This window comes from Homarus americanus, unplaced genomic scaffold, assembly GCF_018991925.1.
Source record: "Homarus americanus isolate GMGI-L3 unplaced genomic scaffold, GMGI_Hamer_2.0 scaffold36188, whole genome shotgun sequence".
In the NCBI taxonomy this organism is placed as follows: domain Eukaryota; kingdom Metazoa; phylum Arthropoda; class Malacostraca; order Decapoda; family Nephropidae; genus Homarus; species Homarus americanus.
In genome coordinates, this window is record NW_024718183.1 from 3,934,070 (window position 1) to 3,960,816 (window position 26,747).

At 39.3% G+C, this 26,747-nt stretch overlaps 1 protein-coding gene across 1 annotated transcript in view; it reads left to right on the forward strand.

Annotated features, from left to right (window-relative positions):
- Positions 1 to 2,848: 2,848 nt before the first annotated feature.
- LOC121859262 (phosphoglucomutase-2-like) overlaps positions 2,849 to 26,747 on the forward strand; it is a 42,122-nt gene continuing 18,223 nt past the window's right edge. The window contains exons 1-7 of the mRNA XM_042356015.1: positions 2,849 to 3,018; positions 12,266 to 12,433; positions 13,843 to 13,931; positions 14,854 to 15,046; positions 17,485 to 17,754; positions 20,568 to 20,755; positions 23,795 to 23,972. Of these exons, the coding sequence (XP_042211949.1) occupies positions 2,944 to 3,018; positions 12,266 to 12,433; positions 13,843 to 13,931; positions 14,854 to 15,046; positions 17,485 to 17,754; positions 20,568 to 20,755; positions 23,795 to 23,972 (1,161 nt within the window). The 5' untranslated portion in view covers positions 2,849 to 2,943. The remainder of the gene's footprint in view (positions 3,019 to 12,265; positions 12,434 to 13,842; positions 13,932 to 14,853; positions 15,047 to 17,484; positions 17,755 to 20,567; positions 20,756 to 23,794; positions 23,973 to 26,747) is intronic.

Here is a 26,747-nt window from a genome sequence, read left to right on the forward strand (position 1 = left end):
ACTGAAAGATAGTGTGCTAGGGGATGAGAAAATCAAGAAGTATGGAAATATATGATAATACGAGTCCTCCCTTTCTACCGTTTTCTTCCACTAAAGGCCTCCTGCACGTGGGATGGCTTGGTTTAATTAGACTTTGGTAACATAATCAGATGATCTGAAGCCTTGGAAGATTCACATCGTTCGAAAACGTATATGCTCATTCATGAGTAACGTTGCTCTGAAAACCTAGAATCACATCGACCTCATGGCTAACCATATTTTTTTGGGGGGACTGTACCTCGGAGGTGTGAAAGTTCACTGTGCTATCATGAGTGACACACCTCCCCGTTCCTGGCTGACATACCACTAGATCTCTGTATGATGTTTTACTGGAGTCCATAAGTCATTGCTAGCGAGTGGAAGTAAAGTATTGTAACATCACACTATACAATAAAACATTCGGTAGAGCAGTTAAGATTATTTGAGGAGGTGTATTGAATTTCTATAGCGTGTTTGTGTACAAATAAAATTGACATCAGTTGTATTGTTTTCTAAGACATTTTGACTTGCACATTCTATATATTTTACTGTTGCTTATTTTTTTTATAAATCTTAAATAATATTAATTATTTACCTCATTTAATAAGACAAAATGTCTTGCTTGATGACATATATTAGATATTAGATGGAAAATGTGGTGTGGCTCAAGCGAGTGAACGATATCCTTTTCAAGTTTAATCAGGTGACTTTATAGGTTACCTTGGTGCCCTTTTAAAAGTTTTGCGAATACTCTATATTTAGGGAGTATAATCCCTGCAATTTGTATAAATTAACTGTAAAACTTCCATGCTTTTTTAATGTTTTCAATTTAAATGAAGATATTATTAAATTATACTACCATACAAAATAATATGAACGGTGTAGAGTGGCATTGTTGGAACAGAGTGACACTTGACAGCTATAATATTGTCAAAGACTATATACGAAAGATAGGAAAGCAACTTTCCCTACCACTAACAAGATTGTGATCAAAACCCATGACAGCGCCATCTATTGAGATGGCCCGTCACTGTGCGGAGCAACATTTTAACGATTGCTAACGTCAATTTTTCATGAAATATGCTAAGATTTGTTAATAAAACCAATTTTATATTTTCTCCATATAATACAAATAAAATGTATAAATTAGTCATTCTCCCTGCTATGTTATCATAAGTTACTGGAAGAATTGTTACTCCCTTTAATTTTTATTCACGTTTGGAACATATTTTTGCATATTTCATGTGTGAAACATATAAATATTTTATTTCATATATTCATTTAAGTCAACTGAATGCCAACTCATTTTCTATGTTTTAGAATATAAAATATTACATTGTCTTTAAGTAACAGTCAGTATTTTGGGGGTGAAGGGTATACATAAATAGTTTTAACTTTTACTTTTATCCTCTTCACCACTGATCGGCTTGGGCGATCGGTTTATATATTTATATATTTTTTGTGGAAAATAAACCTTAAAACTATTTATGTATATCCTTCACCCCAAATATATAAATATGTAAATGTGGATCATAAAATAAAGTCTATAGACATATACGTATGCAAACATATTTATTTGCATATGCACAAAAGAACATTTCATAATTTAAAAGCCACACAGAGAGGTCACAGCTCAAGACTGAAGAAGCCGCAAGTCCAGAAAACTGTGAGGGCAAACTTTTTCAGAGTGAGGGTTGTGAACTCTTGGAACAATCTACCAGAGAGTGTTGTGACTGTGTAGTGGTCTAGGTCAACCAGCGCCGCCCACGGAGCGGGTGTCAACTATTAAGCCACGCCTACCCCAGCTATTTAAGACCTGACCTCGTGGTGACCTCTTTTTTTTCTACCCACAAGCTGTCCTCCTCTGAGCACCCTCACCAACCAGCTCTCTACATCACGCTTGTAACCACGCTGCCTTCCCAGCACCAAGCTGCATTGTACATCCAATACAACATGTATACAGAGAGCACATTGTGAGTTTCCTTTCTCCATCCCATCCTGAGTGTGGTGATCAGTGGTGAAGAGGATAAAAGTAAAATATACCATAACACTTGCTACTTTTGTTCACAAGGAGGCGGTCCTATCTTTTTGGTTTAATTGAAAGATTGAAGCTTGACTTAAAGGTTATGTGGCCAATAGATATCTCACACTCAGGACGAGGTAGGAGAGAAACTCACAATTGCGTTTTCTTTATATAATGTAAGTACAGTGCAGTGCTAGGGAGTTGCTGTGTGGTGAGGTGCTCGCGAGGGCTGAAGCGGACGGCTAGTGACTAATCAGCAGTTGTAGGAGAGCGTATTCACTACACCTTCCCTACAGTGTAATTGCCTTCGGAAAAATGATGGCTGCATAATCTGGTGTTTATGCTTATATTTTCAGGGCTTTTTGCTTTAAGTTTCTCAAGCCCCAGAACTTGTACCTATTGCAAGTACTTGTAAATTAAATTTAAAAATCAGATTCTACTTTGCCTGCAGGGAGCTTTCACATTGTTTGTCAATATAATGCCAAATAAACCTGTCATATCATATGTACGTAATTCAGAACTGTGCTCCTACCTTTCTTTATCCTTTGGGAATGAATGGTATACAAATTGGGGAGGATCTTTCTTGGTTCTGCGGCATAACATGAACGGGTGTCCTCTTGCTGCCATTTTGACAGGAAATGAATTTCGCGGTCACATAACATAAACAAACTAGCATTTACAGACGACACGAACTGCACACTACCGCCATCTATTGTTTAGGCTCAGCACTTTGTAGTACCCAATGAGCACAATATTTGGGTTCACTTTCTTATCTTCAGTATATAGTCCTTGATATTGTGTCGTCTGCTCAAGCCGCCCAGTGCCAGTGCCGGTACAGACGGGGGTTTAGTGTGCGGGTGACTGTCGCTTTGCTGTACACATTCTTTACACAATCAACAAACATGAGTGACCTAGCAATTGACACGGGCAATCCTGAACTTGACAAGAAAGCAAGGGAGTGGCTTAAATGGGATAAGGTAGTAAACTGCTCAATGTAATGTTCTTAGTTTCAGAATTGAGAGTAGTGAAGCTGTGTCTGGATATTTGTATTCTGCTTTTGTTAGTCAGTAGAAAAATTTAATAGATGCATCATTATCTCCTAGCATTTGATTTAACGGATTTTAATTTTTTGTCATGCTGTATTAAAAATTGGAATCAAGTATGTTATTTTGTGTGGGGTGAACCAATTAAAAGGATATTATAACGGGGTTTGGTTGAGTAAAAATATGAACATCCTGTGAGTGTTTTAGGTGAAGGTGTAGATAACGGCTATCACCGGAGTAAATTGGTTGAATGTTTTTTCCTATAATTATCATGATATTAAACACAAAAATTTTAACGACAATGCATAGAACCTAATAGAACCTAACCTAACATACCCATAGGTTGGATGGTAGGTCAGGTTCTTTGAATTATCGTCTTAATTTATGTGTTAAACAACTTGCCTTAATATTGACGTTGATATACAATAGGGTAAATTTGCATTAGTGCACACAACTCTGTAAGAAAGTCAAAACTATGTTTTTCTAGTGTATTTTTGTGTGTTTTGACCTACATTTCCGTCGGAAATTGCCTGGGTTTTTTTAGTTATCGGGGGTTTTGGGTGGGGCGTTTTCCGAAAAAATCAGGGCCAAGCGAATACAAAATACAAAAAAAAAAATCATAAACCGAACCTTTTTTGGATGACCTAACCTAACCAAAATAACCTAACCTAACTTAACTTTACCTAACATGACCTAACCTAACTTTACCTAACCTGACCTAACCTAACTTTACCTAACCTGACCTAACCTAACTGTCACCATGTGATGAAATTATTTATTTCTTGCCTTATTGGCCTGGTTCTGGTTCGTCGCCGGATTTACTAAAATGCCAACTATGTTTGTCTTGACGATATTTACGCTTGTTCTTACACGCGCAATTAACTCCATATAATTGAAGTGACACCCATCGCAGACTTCCATGGTTTGAAATGAAATTGAATTTCAAAATAAGACCCAATATCACTATCGAATCTGAGTGGCAAAAATTACCGCGAATTAAACCACAATTTTAATTGGCAAAAAAAAGAGCTTTTGATTAGCCGCGTGACGTGTACGGGAATGCATGCGCATGACGATTTATGAAGGGAACACGTTGAGTGGAAGGTCAAGTAGGCGATAGTGGCTGAAGATTAATGGAAAAAAATAGAGAAAGATTTGGGATCGTTATTATATGTTTGCGATGGTAATGTAATAGAAGAAAATTATCTAAAAAATATGATAATAGATTTGGGGTAGGAAAGTTGTGTGCACTAATGCGAAAATACTGTCGTTTCTTTTAATACAGCTACTCCCCGACTTACGACCTACTCAACCTACGACCTGCCTCGGTTGGTACGACCATCCGCACATACGACCGCCGCAGTCGGTGCCAGAAATTTTTTCAAATGACGAGCGTCTTTTTTAGACTGAAACGTTTCCGTCCCATACCAGAGCGTCGCTTGGCTTGGGTCGCCGCGTGGCTACAGCAACCACGCTGTAGAATGCTTAGTTGGTGTTTGGCTGTCAAATCCGCAACTGATAGCACTGTGTACTGACATTATTTTCGTATCTAATTCACTTTAGACTGACCGGAAATAATACAAGTAAGACTGCTGGTGGTGCTCAGAAGAAAAGGAGACCAATTAATTTTGAGACGAAAATGAAGATGATAATGCAGTATGAAAATGGAAAAAACTGTAGCCACCATCTCACACGGCCTAGGCTTCTCACGCTCGACCATATCTACAACAGTATTTTGAAGGACAAGGAACGTATTCGTGAGGTAGTGAAAGGATCAGCATCTATAAAGGGAACTATAATAACGAAGAAAAGACAAGGTCCTATTCATGAGATGGAAAAATTACTTGTGATATGGATGGAAGACCAGATACAAAAGTGTGTACCCTTAAGCCTTCTAACCCTACAGGCTAAGGCAAGAAGCCTTTTCAAAAGCCTGAACTAGCAGGCAGGAGATGAGTGCGAGCAAACCTTCACAGCAAGTCATGGGTGGTTTAATAGATTTAAGAACTGCTGCAGTTTACATAATGTAAAGGTGAGTGGAGAGGCAGCTAGTGCTGATGTTGGTGCTGCCGAAACTTTTAAGGAGGAGCTAGATCGTGTCATCGTGGAGGGAAATTATTTACCTGAGCAAATATTCAATGTGGATGAAACTGGATTATTATGGAAGCGCCTGCTTGAACGGACATACTGTACATTCACAAAGAGGCGAAAACAATGCCGGGATTCAAGGCATTTAAGGACCGAATTACACTTCTGTTGGGAGGGAATGTAGCTGGTTTCAAGATAAAGCCCTTCATGATCCATCATTCAGAGAACCCAAGGGCTTTTAAACATGTCAGCAAGCTCACACTGCCAGTGTTTTATCGAAGTAACAAGAAAGCATGGATGACCCTAGTACTGTTTGGGGGAGTCGAGGGCCGCTAGGGGGTTAGGTTAGGTTAAATAAGGATAAATTAAATACTGATCCCTAAGATTCCCTGGATGACCTAAACAGATCTGTATAATAATACCGAAATAGCTGTGATGTTTCAGTTATTACGTTTTAAAAGTGATTTCATTGATAGTAAATTACTGTACAGTAGGTTCACAAGTTTAGCTGAACACTTGAAAACAGAAAAGTTAATTTACGAGTAAACCGCTATCATCAGAAAACATTTATGGATTTCCTTTGCTTTTTTGTGTGGGTAATTATTGACGACTGACCCACGGTTGACTTTTCATAGAAAACGATTTAAAAATGCCACAATTTAATTTTTTTTTATAGCGGAGCCCCCCCCAGCTAGGAAGTTAGGTAAGGCTAGGTAGGTACTGTATCTTGGTTGGTTCGGTGAAGTTTTAGTGGTATTATTGCAGTTTTGTACAACCATGAAATGAGAATTTTGTCTTTGTAATCAATAATTCAGATAGTTCTTGGAGGTTTGATTAGGTCATTTGTGAGGGAAATGCTATAGGGGAAAAGTGTTTTAGAATTGTCCGAACTATTGATTGCAAAGATAAAGCCTTTGAGATTCTGTGGTTGTACAAAACTGCAAGTTACCATATTGGTTGAAAATGCAAATTTACCGTTCTTGTTAATATCGCGGTAAAGATTAGCATTTTGGTGTACTTTGTTTAAATGTGACATTCCTTTTCTTTGGAAAATCCCCATTTATGAGAAAATATCAGAGACATATAGAACAACCAACCAAAAAAACCTACCTTAACCTTACCCAACTTCTGCTGAACCCCCTGCCATATTAAACAGAAAGAACTTATTTTCATATCTGGTACCAATGAAAGCAACTTTGTTGAAGCATCATGTTGTGATTTTACTCTTTTATTGGATGTGAGAGTACGCTTTGACTGACCGGGTCTGTTGTATACATACAGACGACACGCAGCGTCTTGGCAGATTTTTTGGAGTATTATTTACAGTAAATAATTAAACTTTTGACATTACAGTATCTCCAAAATACACTGAGTTTCACTATTATGTAGTGCCAGTTTGGAACTGGGTGGTTCAAGTACTGTAATGCATTTACTTTGCAATTATTGGTGTAGAACCTGGAGACTTGTCATTAGTGGGCAATGTGGTGTGATGAGAGTGTAGTGCTGAAATTAACTCCTGCAAATTTGCTATCTGAGCACACAGTGGTTATGTGCTTAGATTACCCTCATGTATAGCTAGATAATTGTCTTACTGTTTACTGCTTTTTTAATTATTTTAATAATGGTGAAGACAGCTACCACAAGAAGCAGTTGTTCGATTTCGTTAATTTTTTCCACAGATGTTGTTTGAATGATAGTAATAAATATGATACGACAATGCCCAGAACCTGACCTGACCAACCAAACCTACGTAACCTCCTAAGTGGGACAACCCCGTCATATTTAGTGAATCCCTCTTAGCCAGAACTCTCCAATAGCTGGAATTGAAATTTTTCTGGAATTTTTTTCTCAATTTGGGGTTTGGGAACGATTTTTTGAGGTTGAAAATCAGGAGCATTTCCTGGAAAATTCCGAGAAAAATTACAGAAACACTCCCCATATCTCTCTCTTCTGGGTGTGGGAATAAATTTTCTGGGACTTCCGAGAGATTGCAACGCGATCCAACACATCCCCACGTGCCAGGCGCGTAGGTGGTGTAGCTGTTGGAATTGCTTAGTTCATATTCTGCTACCATGGTAGAAGGTTGTTCCCTTACTCTACATTACTGTACCAGAACAAAATCAGCCAAGATTACAGTGTTAAGAATAATAAAAAGTGATTACAGATGTGTATACTGTAAGTGGGAAACACTGGAGCACCTTAGCTTTTGTCTTTATCCAAGACATCTTCAGGTCATGAGACTTACTAATCCTCCACTCCAACAATGAGTGACCTGACATTGCATCAGGTCAGGTCAGTAACATGACCAACCTCCATCGCAAGTGTTAAGACGTGATTACTGTTGTGTACCGGGTATTACATTTAGCAAAGTGGACAGGGTTTGAGCATATGGTTACCTGGAAATCTCTCATCCCCAGAAGTGCTCTGTGCCGTACTGTACTTTCATATATGGTACTGATGAAAGTAACTTTCTTGAAGCGGCATTAAGTAATTTTATGTTAATCAGTTGTTGCACTGTAATATCTAATTCTTCTTTACCGTCAGTGCTCTACCGCATTTTGAACACTTACACGTCTTGCCAACTAGTCACTGTTGACAGATGAACTCTTGGAGACGGTCTTCATCCTCAGCAAGCACAGATAACCTGAGTTAAGACAAAGAACAACTCTCACAAGGTACCGTTATTACATAATTAAAACACAAGATGGTGGGTTTATCTCTTGAGTCTGTCCCCTTGAAGGAGAACAATGAGGGAGGTGGTGTAGTGAGAGGGAGGTGGTGTAGTGAGAGGGAGGTGGTGTGGTGTTGAGGGAGGTGGTGTGGTGTTGAGGGAGGTGATGTGGTGAGGGGGAGGTGGTGTAGTGAGGGGAGGTGGTGGGTGAGTGGTGTGGTGAGAGGGAGGTGAGAGGGAGGTGTGGTGGGGGGAGGTGGTGGTGATAGGTGGTGTGGTGAGAGGTGAGTGAGGGGAGGTGGTGTAGTGAGGGTGATGTGTGAGGGGGAGGGGAGGTGGGGGGGGGGAGGTGGTGTAGTGAGGGGGAGGTGATGTAGTGAGGAGATGGTGATGATGGTGAGGGAGGTGGTGTAGGGAGGGGAGGTGTGTGGTGAGGGGAGGTGGTGGGTGAGGGGAGGTGGTGTAGTGAGAGGGAGGTGGTGTGTGTGAGGGGGAGGTGGTGTGGTGGAGGGGGAGGAGGTGGTGTGAGGGGGAGGAGGAGAGGGAGGTGTGGAGAGGGAGGTGGTGTGGTGAGAGGGAGGTGGGGAGGTGTAGAGGGAGGTGGTGGTGAGAGGGAGGTGGTGTAGTGAGAGGGAGGTGGTGTAGTGAGAGGGAGGTGGTGTAGTGAGGGGGAGGTGGTGTAGTGAGGGGGAGGTGGTGTAGTGAGAGGGAGGTGGTGCAGTGAGAGGGAGGTATACAGAGGATTAAGGTTGTACAGTATTCATGTAAGTTGTGCACAGACATAAGCTCATCGAATTACTGAATACTCTCTCTCTCTTTCTCTCTCTCTGTGTGTGTTGTGCATGCCAAACATTTAATGAAATATTGTTAGGCTTCCAAGCACGTTGTAGAAGTTGAGGTGGTGCCGTGCCAAGACACTTACATAGCACACACATTAACAGCACTACTAAACCATTGTCTTATAACATTTTACTTTATGATTTATATTTTAAACTTAATTGATACATGATGGCTCGACTTGACTACTTTTGCACTTAGACAACTGATCAGTGAAAAAACCAGGACATGTGGAAATGCATTATACACTAGTGATATCATGAAGCTTCGCATCTGCAACCACAACTGCTGAGCAACTGTATAAATTATCACAACCTGTACTCAAATGTACTAAGTTAATTCCTAAAAATTTTACTTCTAAGGCCAACTATGGGATGTTTACTCAAATTAATCGCTATCTTGCAAGAATTCCAGCAATGCAAGTTATATTCTGCAAAATCAAGTCATTGACATTTTATAAGTGAAAAACTAAAACTCCCTGCCTCTTATAACCCTTGAGTATGCGTTAATCTCCTCTCCTGGCTGTCAACACCCCTCTTCCCAGCCAGCAAGGGGGGGCAGATGGCAGTAATAATGACTAATGGGATGAATTTTGTTTTAGGCTTAAAGTTTTCTCTTATAAAGTGTCACAAACTTGACTTAAGAGAATATAACTTGCATTGCTTGGATTCTTGCAAGATAGTGAGTAATTTGAGCATAAACATCTCATAGTTCGCATAAGAAATACATTTTTTAGTCCTTTCGCATAGTATTTTGAGTACGAAATGAGTACAGTTATATGTTGCTCATAATTTTGGCCCTTTTCACAGGGAAAAGTCTGTACAACTAGCCCCAGTGGTCAGAATATTATGGTATCGAATGTTATTAATATAATCTTATCCTTTTCTATTTTTAATTTATTTTTACTCTAATTTTTTCGCCCCTAGGCCCTGTTGTGGGTCGATGACCTGTTCCCGGGTGGGCCATTCCTCGTAAAAAAAAAAAAGACTTTGGGATAGAAACTGTAATAATTTGAGCTTATTAATACCAGTACCCTTCATATACAGTAAAATACATGGCTGCGTCATTTATCGCAAAGGTTACGGGCATGAAACTCGTTGCGAATATCTAAATTGCGAATAGCGGAGCAATTTCTCCCATAAGAAATAATGTAAATAAGGGGGATAAGTGCATCACGATGGTCACGACCGTCAGATTTTAACACTTGTTTTACTCAACACATTTAGAACATAAAATAAATAAAGAAACAAGGGCATAATATTAAATAAACATCAATAACAAACACTTTGAGTTTATTTGGCATATATATTTATATGTACAGTATACAGGGGTACTTTACATGTTTGAGTGTTTGAATGTTTATGTCCGTAGGTGTCAGTGGTGTTGCAGACCCGGCCATCTCCTTGATCTTGTCGGCACTTTTAACTATAGAATACACCGTAGAGGGAGCCAAGCCGTGCGCGCCCCCAATCACTGACGTTCCCTCACCGTGTTCATGTCTTTTTACGATATCCAATTTCACGTCCAACGTAACTGCCACACGTGATCTCTTAGCAACATTGCTGGGAGTTTAGTAGCTGGTCGCTTAGGCATTGCGAGATCACACAAAACACACGCCAGCACATGTGAGACTGAGGCGAGCGGGAGCGCATGGCGGAGGAATACGTACACACGCTGTCCTACGCTATGGATGAGGCGCGCGGTTCAAAATTTTTGCTCTTACGAATTTGCGAATAAACGGGGCAACTATTGCGAATAGTGGAAATGGGTAACAATAAATTGATGCTGATAAACGGGGTTATGAATACCTCCCCAACTTACGACCTACTCGATTTACGACCACCCGCACTACGACCTGCCTCAGTTGTACCAAAATTTGGTCAATTTACGTATTTTTGAGTCCCAAAGTCAGTACACAGACAAAATTTTCATCTGTAATTCACTTTAAAATGGCTGGCAAGCTTAAAAGTGAGTGTTTGTGGTGCTGAGAAGAAAAAGAGACACCCATTTTAGATTTTCTATGTATTATTTAAGCATTTCCGACTTACGACCATTTCGACTTACGACCTGGATGTTGGTCCCTAACCCCGTCGTAAGTCGGGGAGGAGCTGTATTTATTATTCGGCTTGTCATTTACGGATACAGTATCATATTGGAAACGTCTCGGCGGATGATTATGCTATCAAATTCATCTCTTTAACACAAAGTTTATAACGAATGCTGTGAGGCAGGTGGGGGGGGGGGGTTCCAGTGGGAGTATATGTGACACCCCCCCCCTCCCTGGTCACCTCACTGATTGTTTGTCTACTGTACTGTCTCATTCATGATACAATATTGTTTATTTGTTTTTCATTAATTAGTAAAGGTATGTTACTGTAATAATCTGTACTTATTAATATCTGTACCCTTCATATACTACAATACTGTACAGTATTATGTATATACTGTACCTCATAGGTTATAAATAATGTCATTCAAGACATTGCATCAGGTCAGGTTAGTAACATGACCCCATAATCTCCTACCTTCATCGCAAGTGTTAAGACGTGATTACAGTTATGTATTACAGTTAATTGGATGAAGTGTCTGCCTACTTAGGCTAAAGATGACAGGATCTGCTGGTGAGTACAATATATACAGTACAGTATACATTATTATGTTTACAGTATGAACAATATTGTACAGTGGTGTTTGCATACATAACTACAGCTCCTGTGAGCTGTAACACAGTTCTATTGCTGCCCGTATCATATAGAGCTTTTGTTTTCTAAATACATTTATTTAACCAAACTTTTATATAAAGTATTTAGGATTATTTTGATAAAAAAAAGGTGTGTCCAACGAAATTAGAACTGATTTTACTGACTCCGGTATCAACATTTCTTACATTTTCGTTTTGTAAAAGAATGGAATTCCCATCACTATGTTATATCAAAATATTTTGTTTAAGGACATCTTATTGGAAATATCTCGTAGTAAATTTATTAAGGATCATTAAGGTATCAAATTCATCTCCTAATCACAATTAGCCACGCTTGAGTGAGGAAGGGGGGAGGGAACTGACCACACGACCCTCATCCCCCCAAAAAGGTTCGCTTCCTTCAACAACACTCGGCCCACAACAGATAGTTAGTCCTTTTGAATTAAAGAACTCCTGTTAAAAGCCATGAAACATAAAAAAAAGGGGATAATTGTTTGTAAACAGCTCCATTTCGGTGTGATAATATGGGCCAATACATCTTCTTGACATCAATCCAGGCTGTGAGATGCACATTTTGATAAACACCCTTCCTTCATGGTGTTTGTTAGGTAACTGAGCAAATGTGAAATTAATGAGGGTGAATTATTACTGAAGGTGACATCTACTGTAGTATCAATATAAGACTCGGGCATCTCCAGTATACTGTATTTGGGTAACATCAGCCTGTATTTCATGCGTGCTTAGGACTGGAAGGGTTATGAAGGTGAATGAAATAAATGATTTCGGCAAATGAAAGTGGATTAGGTAAATGATCTTAAAAAATAAAAAGAAATATTCACTGTAATTAACCTGATCCATGGGAGTAACTTAAAATTGTTCCGCAGAATGAAAAAACTCTTGAAGAGATTAAGGAGCTGACATCACACAGGGATGTAGCAACACTGAAGAAGTTACTACTGAACCGTCTTTTGTTTGGCACCGCTGGACTTCGGGGCCGCATGGGAGCTGGCTATGCACAAATGAATGACCTTGTTATTATACAGACATCACAGGTAAGTAAAGTTTAACATATTACCCTGAGTTAATGACCTTGAAAATTTATCATAACATTGATGAGAAAGGGTGGACTTCAAGATTCGTGGGCTTGAAGTCAAAGTTTCATCTACCTGTGATATAAACCATACAACATTTGAAAATTTTTACTTGGGGTTTTGAGGATTCATGGATTAGAGCTCAAGCATGGTGATTCTGCGGCAGATCTATGATAATCTGCTGTGTATAATGACACACAACCATTAGATAACTACAGTTATGCTGTCCCTATACATAACAGTACAGGGGGTACCCGACTTACGAACATCTGACTTACGAACGCCTGCCGATACGAATGGGGTTAAACTTGAAATTTACAGTATTTTATTTACCTGATGACTTATTTTTTACTTTCATTTACTCAGGCTGAGGGGCAGGTGGTGACTGGCTGAGGGGCAGGTGGTGACTGGCTGAGGGGCAGGTGGTGACTCTGGCTGAGGGGCAGGTGGTGACTCTGGCTGAGGGGCAGGTGGTGACTGGCTGAGGGGCAGGTGGTGAGACTGGCTGAGGGGCAGGTGGTGACTCTGGCAGAGGGGCATGTGGTGACTCTGGCTGAGGGGCAGGTGCAGACTCTGGCTGAGGGGCAGGCTGGTGGTTTTTCTTGTGGAAAATGGCACTGATGGCTGAGACTTATGAACAGGCTTCAAGAAATCGGTGACTTTGGCCTGCTTTGCGTACTCCTTGTTCTGCTGATGAAGCTCCGTGTAGCAGCTGAATAATTCCCGCAGGCCATTTCTCACCTTGAAGCTGCATTCACCACCAGCGTTTAGGTAAAACATACTCTGGCTGCAGGTCTGCATGTTACCCAAAATTGTTTCCAAGTTGGTTAAAGTTAAGGTAGGGAGGATGTGTGGTGACTCCTCTGCTTCCTGCTCCTTCTCATGAGAGATGAGGAGCTCAGTGACGTTCTCTTCTGGTGCACCGGTGAAGCCCCTGAAGCTATGTACAGCGTCGGGCCAAAGCTGTCACCACATTCTGTTCATTGTAGCCGGTGACATTTCCTCCAAGGACTGTGTAATGTTGTTTAGGCCTTTTTTGATGTTGTATGCCTTCCAGAAGTCTTGTACAGACAATCCACCTTGATCACAGGGCTGCAGCAATGTGGTGGTATTCGGAGGCAGAAACATTACCTCGATGTTGTCACCCGAGTTGTTTTGATCATATATAGCATGATGGTGTGAATTTGTAACCATAATTAAAGTGGAATACTGTATTGTCTCTCGGGATATTGTATCTTGAGGTTTACCTCTATGTAACAGCTTATGGATAGCACTTACAGTAACACATGTAACAGCTCATGGATAGTATTTACACACAAAAAAAATAATAAACTTGTTCATTGTTTTAATTATTGTATTACCTTTTTCAGGGATTTGGCAAGTACCTCACAACAGTTAACCCAGAAGCAAAGACGAAGGGTGTTGTCATTGGTCATGACAGCCGTCACAATAGTCATCGGTAAGTTAGTTTTTTAAATTTTGCAGATTGATAAGAAGGAAGTAATGTGTAGTGTATTAGTTACATTGGACTGTGCCAAGTTAGCATATTAAATGAGATTGTGTCCTCTTTATTACTGCCTAAGTTCAATGAAATTCATTATAGATGTGCAGATTGCAATCATTATTGCTGGAAATTCCTTGCTTAAAATTCAATTAAACCTTTCTTCTTTTTATATATAGCCTTTTGGTTATCAAGTTTCTTATGGAACCCATACCATTAGAATTTTCCCTGGCAAAACATGCCATTACGCACTGTTTTGTCCAGCAAAGCTAGAGTTGAGTTATTGCTTTCTACAACTAAGACTTTGATTACATCAAAAGCCAACAAGGTTTTAGAAACACCGAATTGAACATATGAGATATTGTGTATTTGGAACTGCAACCATAAATGGGATTTCAGGTTTCTGTGATCTTCAGTTTCTTTCCATTTGCTGTGGCTGTGGATGCATCTGACTCGCGGGAAACACCATTTCCACGCTGCAGTGCTTCCAGCACTTTGTTTTTCTGCTCCAGTGTACAGTAATTGCTTGCCTGGATTTCTTGGCCGTTGGGGTAGTTAATGGTGTAGTGGCTGGCCTCTTGGACATAGTGGCGATGGTTGATGCACGTGGTAGAAGGAGATAGTGTCACATAATATGTCCGTTCACTTGAGCACAAAAGTGCACAAACATGCCCCTTTGGAGCATTATGCTACTAGACTAATAGGCTGAAGGATAGAATCGTGAGTCTCCTTTGCCATCCTCCACAGTAAAAATGGATTTTCAAGATAAGTCATTGATTTTATAATACCATTCCAATTTCTTTTCGTGTCTAAAAAATCAGGTTTGTACTGTTTGATGCACTTTCTGTGAACAACAATTTAAGGAGTGTTTCCTTCACAGGTTTGCTAGATTGGCTGCTGCAGCTTTTTTGAATGCTGGAGTACCTGTTTACCTTTATGGAAAGATTGTACCAACACCATTTGTACCATTTGGTATAAATCAACTTGGAGCAGCTGCTGGAGTCATGGTTACAGCATCACACAACCCAAAAGAAGATAATGGCTATAAGGTGTATTGGGAAAATGGAGCACAGGTAAAGTGGATAAAGAAGAAGCTTATGATAATGTATTTTGTTGTATGAAAATAATGATTTTCTAGTAAAGCAGATTAATTGAATGAACTTATTTTCTTTTATGATAGAGGTAAGACAAGTTACCTTTGTATACTCGTATGCTTGCTTCCTTCAAGTCACGACCTCTTTATCATGTTATGTGCATCTTGGCAATGCTATAAATGCAGTTTTCATTTCAACTACAGCATGCCCTTAAAATTTGCAGGGGTTTGGGTCACAAAATGGCCGCGAATAGCCAAATCCGCGAATATCATTTGCTGACCGGTCGGGGAGTACATTTTTACTCGTGTTTAAAGAAATGTATATTCCCTTATGTGTTTGCCCATAGGACAATTATTTCTTTTACCTGTATTGTATATAGTTGTACACATACACAAAACACATACAAATAAATAATAATAGGAAAATCCTCTCACAAATAATCAGAAACATGACAACAAAATGTATCAAAATGTAGAAAAAATGTGTGAGTCTTCCCTCAAGTCAACTCTGTGCTTTGTTATTAAATTTAACTCAACTCTGTGTGTGAGTGAGAGAAAGCAGTGGTCCTCCCCACCCTGCTATATGGCAGTGAGACATGGGTCACATACAGGAGGCACCTCAAGGCACTTGAAAACTTTCACCAACGTAGTCTACGTTCCATTCTCCGAGTTTGCTGGGAAGACAAGAGAACAAATGCCAGTATTCCTGCTGACACCAACTGTAGGAGCAATGAGGCTACCATTATCCATGAACAGCTATGCTGGACTGGCTGTTACGATAATTTCTAGTAACAGTATAACAGTAACGGGGAGAACATAATATCTCTACCTTTACCAACTGTGTATCTGTTGGATGACTGTTACTTGTTGTATAACAACTATTTGTGAAGCTCTCATATATGTAACAACCTTCCTAGATTGTCACCACTTGTAACAATCACTTGTGAAGCATGTTACCTTATATTCTAGACCAGTGGTTCCCAACCTTTTTTTCTAGCAACCCCAATCATGTACCTCTAGCCATGAATGCAACCCCAATGGTTAAGGTTAATTTCATTCAACACCTCCCACATAGGCCTATTTCTCCTACAAATTTGTGGGAATTTTCCATGAAGTGGCAGAACTGCTTCGCGATCCCAAGAAAAACACTTGGCGACCCCAGGGTTGAGAAACGGGGTTCTAGACGAACTAAAATATAGATCAAAGTTTATTGGATCTTCTGTAGTGAAATCCAATATGATCCTTTTGTTTGTTTATTATAAAAAGAGTTCTATGTACACATTCAAAAAGGATTATCACCGTAACTTAATCACTGTAGCTAAGAGTGTTAAATGAGGACGAAGGCTATCTTATTGTAGCTCTTCTAAAATATGTCCGATTGATGTGAGAACGGGAGTGATCTTGAGTAGGGACCCTCGAGGGAGAACGGAAATATATCCGATGTCCTCCCTCGAGGAAAGACGGAACCATCAACGATGGCTCTAAATAATGTCTTCCTCTCGTCAGGGTTATCAAACTACTGCCCGCAATAGGTGGCCAGAGAGCCGGTTACTTAATCCTGAACTCGGCACCAAGTGATGTGACTAACTGTGGACACACCTTATCGCGTGGGCCTAGGGTTAACAAAAGCCTTCATTAGAGAAAGGAAAGGGAACATACAGTGAACATACAAATAAATGTTTACAGTGGAGGTTACACAGGTCACGTGCGCTGAGGTGCGTGTGTGTGTTTGTGTGAGAGAGAGAGAGATCATTGCTATAGTTTTTCCACAACTCTTAAGGCTGTTTTTTGTAACAGTGGCAACATACACATTCTTCTCCCTGCTCCCTGGAGAGATACCAAACACTTCATTACTAATAGCTAGGTAGTTCTCGAACATTCTAGAACAAATTTAGGGAAGGCTGGTACTTGTCTCAGCCCACACAGGATGTTTATTATTGAATGATAATAATTGTCTAAGCCCTTTAGGAGTTAATATGCAGTTGCTTAAAGGCTTGTCACACATTTATTTCATAAAGATTTCATTACATAGACATTATTTATTTCCACACATGATTTTATATTCAGTATGCATGCTTTAAATAAATCTGATGTAATTGTTGATGGAAACTCGTATCCCATTTTTCACTGTGACTTTGCCATACCTGTATGTACAGAATTGCTGCCATGAGGTGAAACATTTCTCCTGAAGGCAACCCCACAAAATTACTGCATATCCTGGTGGTTCCCCCCCATTTACAGTGCAACCTTCACCACGCCCCACCTTGCTTCCTGTTTGACTTTGTTTTGTTTCACGTAAACTGAGGACATCAAGGTCCTTTTAAGATGAATTATAGGTATCACTATATTAATCAATGTTGAATATGTGAAAAACAATATTAGCAAGAGTACCAGTATTCAATGTCCTTAAAATTGCAGATCATACCACCCCACGATACAGGCATACAAAAGAGCATTGAAGAAAACCTTGTACCATGGGAAAATGCTTGGGATACAGAAAGAGCAATGGCACATCCTGAGATGAGTGATCCTCTGGAAGAAATATCTAACAAATACTTCAGCATGTTGGCCTCCTCCATGCTTGACAAGGATATGAACAAAGCATCACCTCTCAACTTTACTGTCACTTCCATGCATGGAGTGTCTCATAATTACATGGTTGAGGCATTCTCAAGCTGTGGCTTTAAGGTAAGATATCATTAAGGTATTTATTTTTTTATAAATTTATGCCATATATTTAATGTTTTCACAGTTAGTTGGTCTCTTTGCTCCTTAGTAGTACTGTACAGTGTGCAGTAGAGTGATATACCCGTTAGCCGGAACAATTGGTGCAGAGCACTTCCGGTAATGAGAGATTTCCGGGTAACGAGACGACTCTCACAAAGCCGGAAAAAAATCCCTCATCGCTGGAGTTTTCCAGAATTTTCCAGGTAACGGAAAAATTTTCTCGGAAGTTCCAGAAATTGCCCATTACGTCATCTCTCGAACTCGGAAAAATATCCCCAATCCCTGGAATTTTCCGGGTAAGGGAAAAATTTTCTCGTAATATTCTGGAAAATGTGACCCTCAGAAAATTGCTTCCAAAGCCAAAATTTTCCAGAAATTTCTGGCTTTGGGAACGATCCTCCGAGAAAATTTCAATTCCGGCTATCGGAGAGTTCCGCGTTTGAGGGATTCCAGCTAACAGACTCCCAGCAGATGAAATTTGGCAGATTTTTATTTTAGTGATATACTGCCCATTCTGGGGTCACTAATCCTAAAGGGATAACTTAACTATACTCTTAATTTTAAGGTCGCTGCCACCAGACCCCCCTGGACAGTATGTAGCTTGTTAGGTAGCTGGCAGAGCAAGCCAGGCACGGGGTTATGTTTGGATTCATCAAACCAAAGGTGGGAGTAAGGGTAAAACATCATTCATGACTTAACTAATTTTTTTCCTAATAAATAAACAGTGCATTCAGTTACAATACAAAAAAAATAGTTGGCCTTCATCAAAATAACTACTACTGTATTAGGTTCATCACAATTCACACTAGAACACAACTTTCAACAAATTAACTAATTAAAATCTGCATTCTTCATAACAAATCATTAACCTCCTTACCCAGGTCAATCTTTATACAATCACCCAAAAATACTTTGTAGCACCAACATTTACAGCACCATTCTTCCTTGTAGCACCGAGGTACACGTGATCGGTACCCCGCTCACACCCTACTCTTCCTAGGTAGATGGGATACTTCCCTGGTAATCATACTAGGACTATTCCAGCGTCTGGTATCATGGGGTTGCTTATGTGGCGACCGCGAATCATTCCATTCAAGACAATCATTGTCTTCTGTCCTAGATGGTGATATGTGAGATGTCCAGAGGCCTTAATGGAGATTGCAGGGTGGCCAGCAGAGTTTCCCACAGTAACATGTGGGTGCCTCACAGGAGGACGATGATGGCTGGGCCATGCATTTCTCTGACTCCCTCGGGCCTACATACGCTCTCGGTGTACACCTGCGTGGGTGAGAAGAGACGCCCAACTGATACTATAGCGTGGCGTCTCACCCTTAACTAGGCCTACAGTTTCCAAACTTTAAATTTCACTTTGACATTATTCTGGTTCTCACTGATACACTTTCTCATCTATTGTGATTTTATGCCTTATACAGTAATTACATATCTTAATTCTAAATTACATACTAAAGTAAGTCTGGTTTGCTAGTTTCTGGGTAAATTAATTGGGTTTTATCATTAACTCAGAAGCGTAGCCCGGGGCGTCTTGGGCGCCAACATAGAACAAAGGCCTAGGCTCGTGTTTTCTTGGCGTGGGTACATCCACTTCACCTCACTTTGTATTTAGGGATCCACCCCTCACACGTTGCAATCGTTGAACACATTCATACGATTCTCTGATCACTGCATTGTTCGTGGTTATTCGTCACATGGGGGTAACGAGGTGAACTAAGCTCACACCGGGGTATACAAGATATTCTCTTTGAAGCATAGTTTCTGGATCACTTCCAACACTACACATAGGTCTGATACATTTATCCTTTTTCCAGATCATTGTTCTCATATATTTTCATTTGATATCTGCGGTAGCTATGTTCACTAATCGTTCACAGACGTAAATATTGTGACCTTCAGACACGGTCTACACACGGTTACACTTATCATTTTTAGTACACTAGTCCATATCAATTGGACCTTCCCAATCATCCTATAGATACCTTGAGTTCTCCTTAATGCTATCAGTACATACTCTTAATATTATATGCCCGTACATTGGTACAATTCGTATAAAACAACATACCAGTAGGTGAGTTATCCCTTACCGAAGTTTCCCATTTTCTAACGTTTTCTGTGACTCTACAAGCGCGGTGGATTTGAATGTTATCTAGCGTAATATGAATTAAAGAGATATTAAGGATGACAATGATGTGCGCAGTACAGTGGTACTGTATCATTTTTTGTGGCATTATTAATTACTGTGTTCCCCAAATTATTTAAATGTGTTTTTTCTAAATGACTCTAGATGCAAAGGTAAAACGTGTCATAAATGTTGCTACTAATAATTGAGATAAAAGAATTATTATTATTTTTTGTTTGTTTTTTGTAATAACGGATGGGTCGTGCACTGAAGGATCCTTATTGATGGGCTATGCCACTACTGCCCTTCTTGCAATCTACAAGAAATTGCTTTGTGATCTTCTGGTAGATCACGATTGACATTTTGGCCACCCCTGCCCTACAGTATACCCTGGCCCCTAATAGCCTCGGATAATGAGGGGTGTATAGTATCCAAAAATATGTGGTCAAAGTTGCTGATTGGGAACACTCCTCCCCCTTTATTTACATTAATTCTTATGGGGAAAATTGCCCTGATATTCGCAAATTCGTTATTCGCAATAACTTGGGAACACATCCCTTGTGATAACCGGGGTATTTCTGTGTATGAAAATTTGACTTGAGGTTTCATTATGATTTATCCAAAATTGTATTAATTTCAGCCAATGATTCCTGTAAAGGAACAAATGGTACCTGATCCAGAATTTCCAACTGTCAAGTTTCCAAATCCTGAAGAAGGTAAGAGTGCATTAGACCTGTCTTTCAAGACAGCTGATGAAAATAATTCTACAGTTATACTTGCCAATGATCCAGATGCTGATCGGTTGGCAGTAGCTGAAAAACAACCAAGGTAATAAATGTTTGTATCTTATTACTAATATTATTATTATTATTATTATTATTATTATTATTATTATTTCTGCTTTAGATGGAATTAGTTGATGCCAGTTGTTGTTATTTATAAGTAGTACTGTATAGCTGTGAGAGTTTATGGTATTCATTACTGTGAGAGTTGTTGTAAAAGCAAATAGTGATTGGGGAAGAGCATTATGGTTTAGAATAGGTTAATAAAAACATATGAACATTAGAATTCATGTAACTACAACGGGTTTATTGGCTCCTGTGAGACAACTTTTTATTTACACCCAGCCATTATCATTCTGGTGTCTGTCCAACCTATACAATAGGGTTATGTTCCTTGGGTTCCCCCGTAAGGCATATTCATGGCAGTTGTAAATAATGTTGTTGATTATTATGGGCTGCAGTCGAGCAACACTGGACAGCTATAACCATGGCTGCCAGATACAAATTGTGCAGAGTCATCTAAGCTGCCAAACAATCGGATCCTGAACTACCGAAGTTCAACTTGTACAATGTCAGTTAATTGAGACTAATTTGTTTTATACACAGTATAAACTCGCTTAAGTGATTCTGCCAAATGTTCCTCCCCAGAACTTTGGGTCTTAACTAGTCAACTATTCAGACAGTGAGGAATATTGAGGACAAAATAAGAGCACTTGCAACAGACTACAGTGAAGTACATAACAGTTGTAATGTGATGCTTTAGTATAAATAAATGCGGGTAGAGTCTGCTTATTAGCTTGTTCGTCAGTCAGTCAGCTGGCCTGACTGCTGCGCTTCCACCTGTGCTAACATGTGGGAAACTGCATTTCATACGTTCCATGTTTTGTTTATAGAGGGGGTCCCCGGGTTACGAATGGGTTCCATTCCCGAGGACATTCTTATGTCAGATTTGTATGTAAATCAGAACACATGCTATGTGCATACCGTACTTATAGAACAATGCTTAAAATCCCATTATATCATAGCCTAAATCCTTTTATTCAACTAAATTACTTAATTTAAAACAAAGGAAGAAATAGAATGACAAAATACAGTAAATGAAAGTAAAAAAATAAGTTATCAGGTAAATAAAATACTGTACAGTAGACTCGCAACTTAAGCGAGGGTTACGTTACTGGGACTTCGCGTAAAGCAAAAAAAAAAGAAAAAAGTCAGAAACTCCTAAAAATCATCTAAATCGCCCTTAAATCACTATATAAATACGTACTAGAACTCATAAATCACAACTGTAATGTGATACAGTTGATTAATTTTTATCTCTTGTGCAAAATATATGATACTTTTACTTTTACTTTTATCCTCTTCGCCACTGATCGGCTTGTTAGCCACTTGGGCGATCGGTCACGTCTCTTTTCCTTTATATTCTTCACCAAAAGGTCGGCTCGCTAGCCGCCCGGGCGATCGGTCACGTCTCTGTCACGCACTGTTGGCAAATACTGGGCATGCACCGGCTCCTGAATGTACCTGAACCCGCTCCAGTGTTGGTCAAGTCTTCTCTTGAAAGAGCTCACACTCGGTGCCGTCACAACACTCTCTGGTAGATTGTTCCAAGAGTTTACAACCCTCACTCCGAAAAAGTTTGCCCTCACGGTTTTCCGGACTATATTCAAATTATTTGCTGTCTTGCAAGGATTCTAGCAATGCAAGATATATTCTCCTAAGTTTAGTCTGTGATATTTTATAAGATAAAAACTTTAAGCCTAAAACCACCAAACCCTGGCTGAGAAGGTGGGAAAGAGGGGGAGGGGAGGGAAGGTGAGGTGTTTGACAGCTGGCACCAGAAGGTCTAGTGAAGTATTTATTTATTTATTTATTTATGTCCTTTAGAGTGAGTTTTTGTTTTTTTCTTATAAAATGTCACTGAACTGACCTGGGAGAATATAATTTACATTGCTGGGATTCTTAAAAGATAGTGATTAATTTGAATATAAACATGCTATAGTTTGCACTAGACATAAAAATTTGGAAAATTTATAGTTTGAAATTGGAAATTGTAACCTAACCCCTGGGGTAATCCGCGTATAGTTGAAACCGGGTAAGAAAAATACGCGTAAGTTGCGAGTACAGTGGTCCCTCGGTTAACGAGATTTCGGTTAACGAGTTACCTTCCATAAGATTCTTAACTTCGGTTAACGAGCAATCCCTCGATTAACGAGTTTCTTACGAGCCAACCTCCACATGTTTTAGCTTGCATTTAGCGGTCCACCAGCTGTAGTATTAGTCTGCCAATACAGTAATCGGTTCTAGGGCTTAAATTCCTTACCCTTTTAGTAAATATCAAGAAGTTTATACTATTCAATAATTTTAAAAGTTTAATATTAAATTTTTTAGTCATTTTAACAAACACCCATTGAAACAATGGTTTCGGTTGACGAGTTCTTCGGTTAACGAGCAACCTTCTAGAACGGATTGTGCTCGTTAACCGAGGGACCACTGTACTGTACAGTATTCTAAATTTCAAGCTTAACCCCGTTCGTATCGGCGGGCATTCATAAGTCAGACGTTCGTAAGTCGGGGAGCCCCTGTGACAATAGAATCTTGTTTTGTGTAGACCATTGAATTATGTTATAATATTTTTCACTTTTTAACTCATAAAGTGCTGAAAAGTATACAAGGTAGATGGAAGATATTTTTAATATGAATGCATCTCCCATTATATAAAGGAAGTTACATGGGTTATTTCAATATTTTTGGAGTACAATGTAATGTAATTTGATATTTTTTTTTCCAAAATCACAAGATCGTGCTAATTTCACCTCGACAAAAAAATAAAAGGTTATTCCAAAATATTGAATTTGTGAATGTTCCTTGAACTCTGGGATAATTTTTTTGTTTTTTACTACAATGTATTTCATGGCAAGTTTGTGCAAGCTGCCACAATGTCAAGTATGTGCCAAGATGAACTATGAGCCAACCACTACATTTAGTGAATAATTGTGTTATCTACAATGTTTCATTAATCAGTCGACAGTAGTTAATGTTATAAATTGTAATATTGTATTTAATAATATATTTTGTTTTTTAGTGGTCAATGGAAAGTGCTTACTGGGAATGAAGAGGGGGCACTTTTTGGATGGTGGGCTTGGTTCCGTAGCCGCCAACTCACTCAACACATATCTCCCAATGACTGTTATATGGTGGCCTCCACAGTTTCCTCAAAAATTCTTCGGGCAATTGCAAATAAGGAAGGATTTCACTTTGTTGTAAGTACTTATGGAAACAAAGACAGATCTTTGGTTTACATTCTCAACTGGGCTGTTTTTGGCATGTAAAATAAGAAGTCCAAGTCATTGGCATAGATTTGTTGTGAGTGAAGGAGGGGATGACTTCCAACACTTGTAGAAGTTTGCTTCTGAACATGATTTTTTATTTACTTTGTTTTAGAAAGCACAAGGCTTATACATAATTAGTTTAATTTTTTGTTACCTTATAATCTGTATTTTCTGTTGTCTTTTAGTAAAGTAAATCCACAAGTTCATATTATACAATAATTTGTTCCCTAAAAATGAAGTTACTTGCTGAGACTGCCTTATATATAACCTGACAAGCTGACCCTTGACATCAACATTAACACCGGTATTTGGTCAATCCTTGTGATTAGAAGCAGGTTGACCCTGATATCACTAGCTGTCATCTCAGAGGAGGGGATTGATGATGACCTGAGTTGAAAAGCGTGCACTCTGACTTCACTGTCAGGTCTCAGTCAAGGGAGGGGATGTCAGGCCTGGAAGACCTTGTCGATAATGACCTGAGTTGACAAGTGTTGACACGCAAGAAGGACCCTAGCTGACATCAGTCAAAATTAAATCTAAAACTCATACTGAATGTTGACCTCAGACTATTCTCTCACTCACAATGATTCGTAAACAGCAAAACAGAAAATGACAATAATATTTATTTATTTTTTTTTTTTTTTACTTCAAAATCTGAGAGGTTTTAGATTTTTTATTCTGAATTACATGAATTATAGGTGGGGGATTATTATATAGGAAATCCTTCAACCCAGTTGTATGGGGGGATGTATCTCCCATGACTCCCAGGATCTACTCCCGTGTTTCAAGTTGACACGTAGCAAATAAGAAAATGTGTATTGGTGTACATATATACACTGTTTTGTATGCATAGTCTTCAAGAGCAACTGTTTTGTGAAATTTCTCTCTTGGCTTGATTGTATTCTGCATCTCTTGGGAGGAATACAAATTGCCTGTAAACCTGATCGCTCCTCATTTTATCATCTGCATCAAACTAATCAGATGTGGCCATCTGTGTATTCACATCCGCCACTGTTTCACCTGCTACTGTCTCAGCTATGTATACATCTTGTGATAGGAAAAGTAAGGCTGTACGGTCTGCCATTCTAAAAATCACCAATTGTTCCCTGGTTCAAGAAACCTACCAGATTTTCTCTAAATTTCTTATAATTTTTAGATGATTTGGCAAAAGGTGATGCAGTCGTCAATCTACTGGCTGTGCATCCTGGCTTTATATGACTAAGAATGAATGCTTTACAATCATCATTGTTAGTAACATTTTTGTATCTTGTCACATCTTCACATGTACATATAAAAGTTACTACATCATTGTTTGTATCTTCCCTGTGAAATCTGAGTTGCAATTATACTGTAGTAGAATTTTCAACATGTTAGTAATGGTTGCTTGCTGTACTATGTTAGCCATGTTAGTGATTAGTAAACCCTCGAAGATTCGGACTCGGTAAATCTGGATTTTGGAAGATCCGGACAAAATTTGGGGATTTCGGGGGACTTGGAAGCCTCCTTAAGAAGCTTTCCCAAAACAGAACAAAGATCATCTTCGGCCGGTGTAACCAAGATGTCAGCGCGCAGGACACAGGTGTCCAAGGCGGGAAACATAAACTGAGTTGTCAATTATTGTTTGTGGGAATATTATTTCATTCACTCTAGTAATGATACAATGTTTCTTATATTATCAATTTGCTGTTATTGTTAGTGTTTAATGATATAATGCTTAATAGTGATTAATCGTGGCATTGTCGCCAAATTAGGCTTGTCACTGTAACCACCAGGCTACTGGCTACTAGGCCAAGCTGAGGGGTGTCATGGTTGTTTTTCAACTCGTATTTTTGGGTAGATATACGTAACTTTCTTCATTTATTTTTACTCGGTTACATGCATACACCATCCTTCATAAATATTGTGAAAAAGGTAAAAGAAATAATTGTCCTAAGGGCAAACACACGAGTTAGCTGGCTTAGTGGGGCAGATGGAGGAGGTGAAGGTAGGCGTGTGGTGGGGTGGGGAGCGTTGCTAGGGAGTCGGAAGAGGTAGTGTCCCAGCTGGTTAATGTTTCTATGATGAAACAGGGAGTGTATACAAATGGTGACTGTTAAACTGTCATTTGGCTTTTATTTACTGGTTTGGCAATCCAGTATTTTTTGTTTTATCTTATTTCTTGGTATTAATTTTATTTATTCCTCTCATTTACTGGTACTGTATATATTGTTTTAAGAAAACTATGGTTACTGTATCACTGTATGGACCTAAAGTCAAATATCTGTTCGTATCATTTATTAACATTACCCTAATTTAGTAGAAAATCTTAAAAGTAATATCTCCGTCAGCTGGAACTCTCCAATAGCTGGAATTTAAATTTTCTCAAAATTATTCAAGAAAAATTCTGAGCAAATTCTGGTTTGGGAACAAATTTCGTGGTTGAAAATGACATGTATTTTCTGAAAATTCCAAGAAAAATTCTGGAAAATCTCAACAAATTTTTATTTCCCTCTTCCACCCTCTCTTTATCCTCTCCCTTCTCTCCCATTCACCTTCCCTCTCCCTCCAACTACCTCCCTCCCCCATTCACCTTCCCTCTCCCTCCAACTACCTCCCTCCCCCATTCACCTTCCCTCTCCCTCCAACTACCTCCCTCCCCCATTCACCTTCCCTCTCTCCTCTCCCCCACTCACCCCATCTTCCCCCTCCACCTTCACTCCTCCCTCT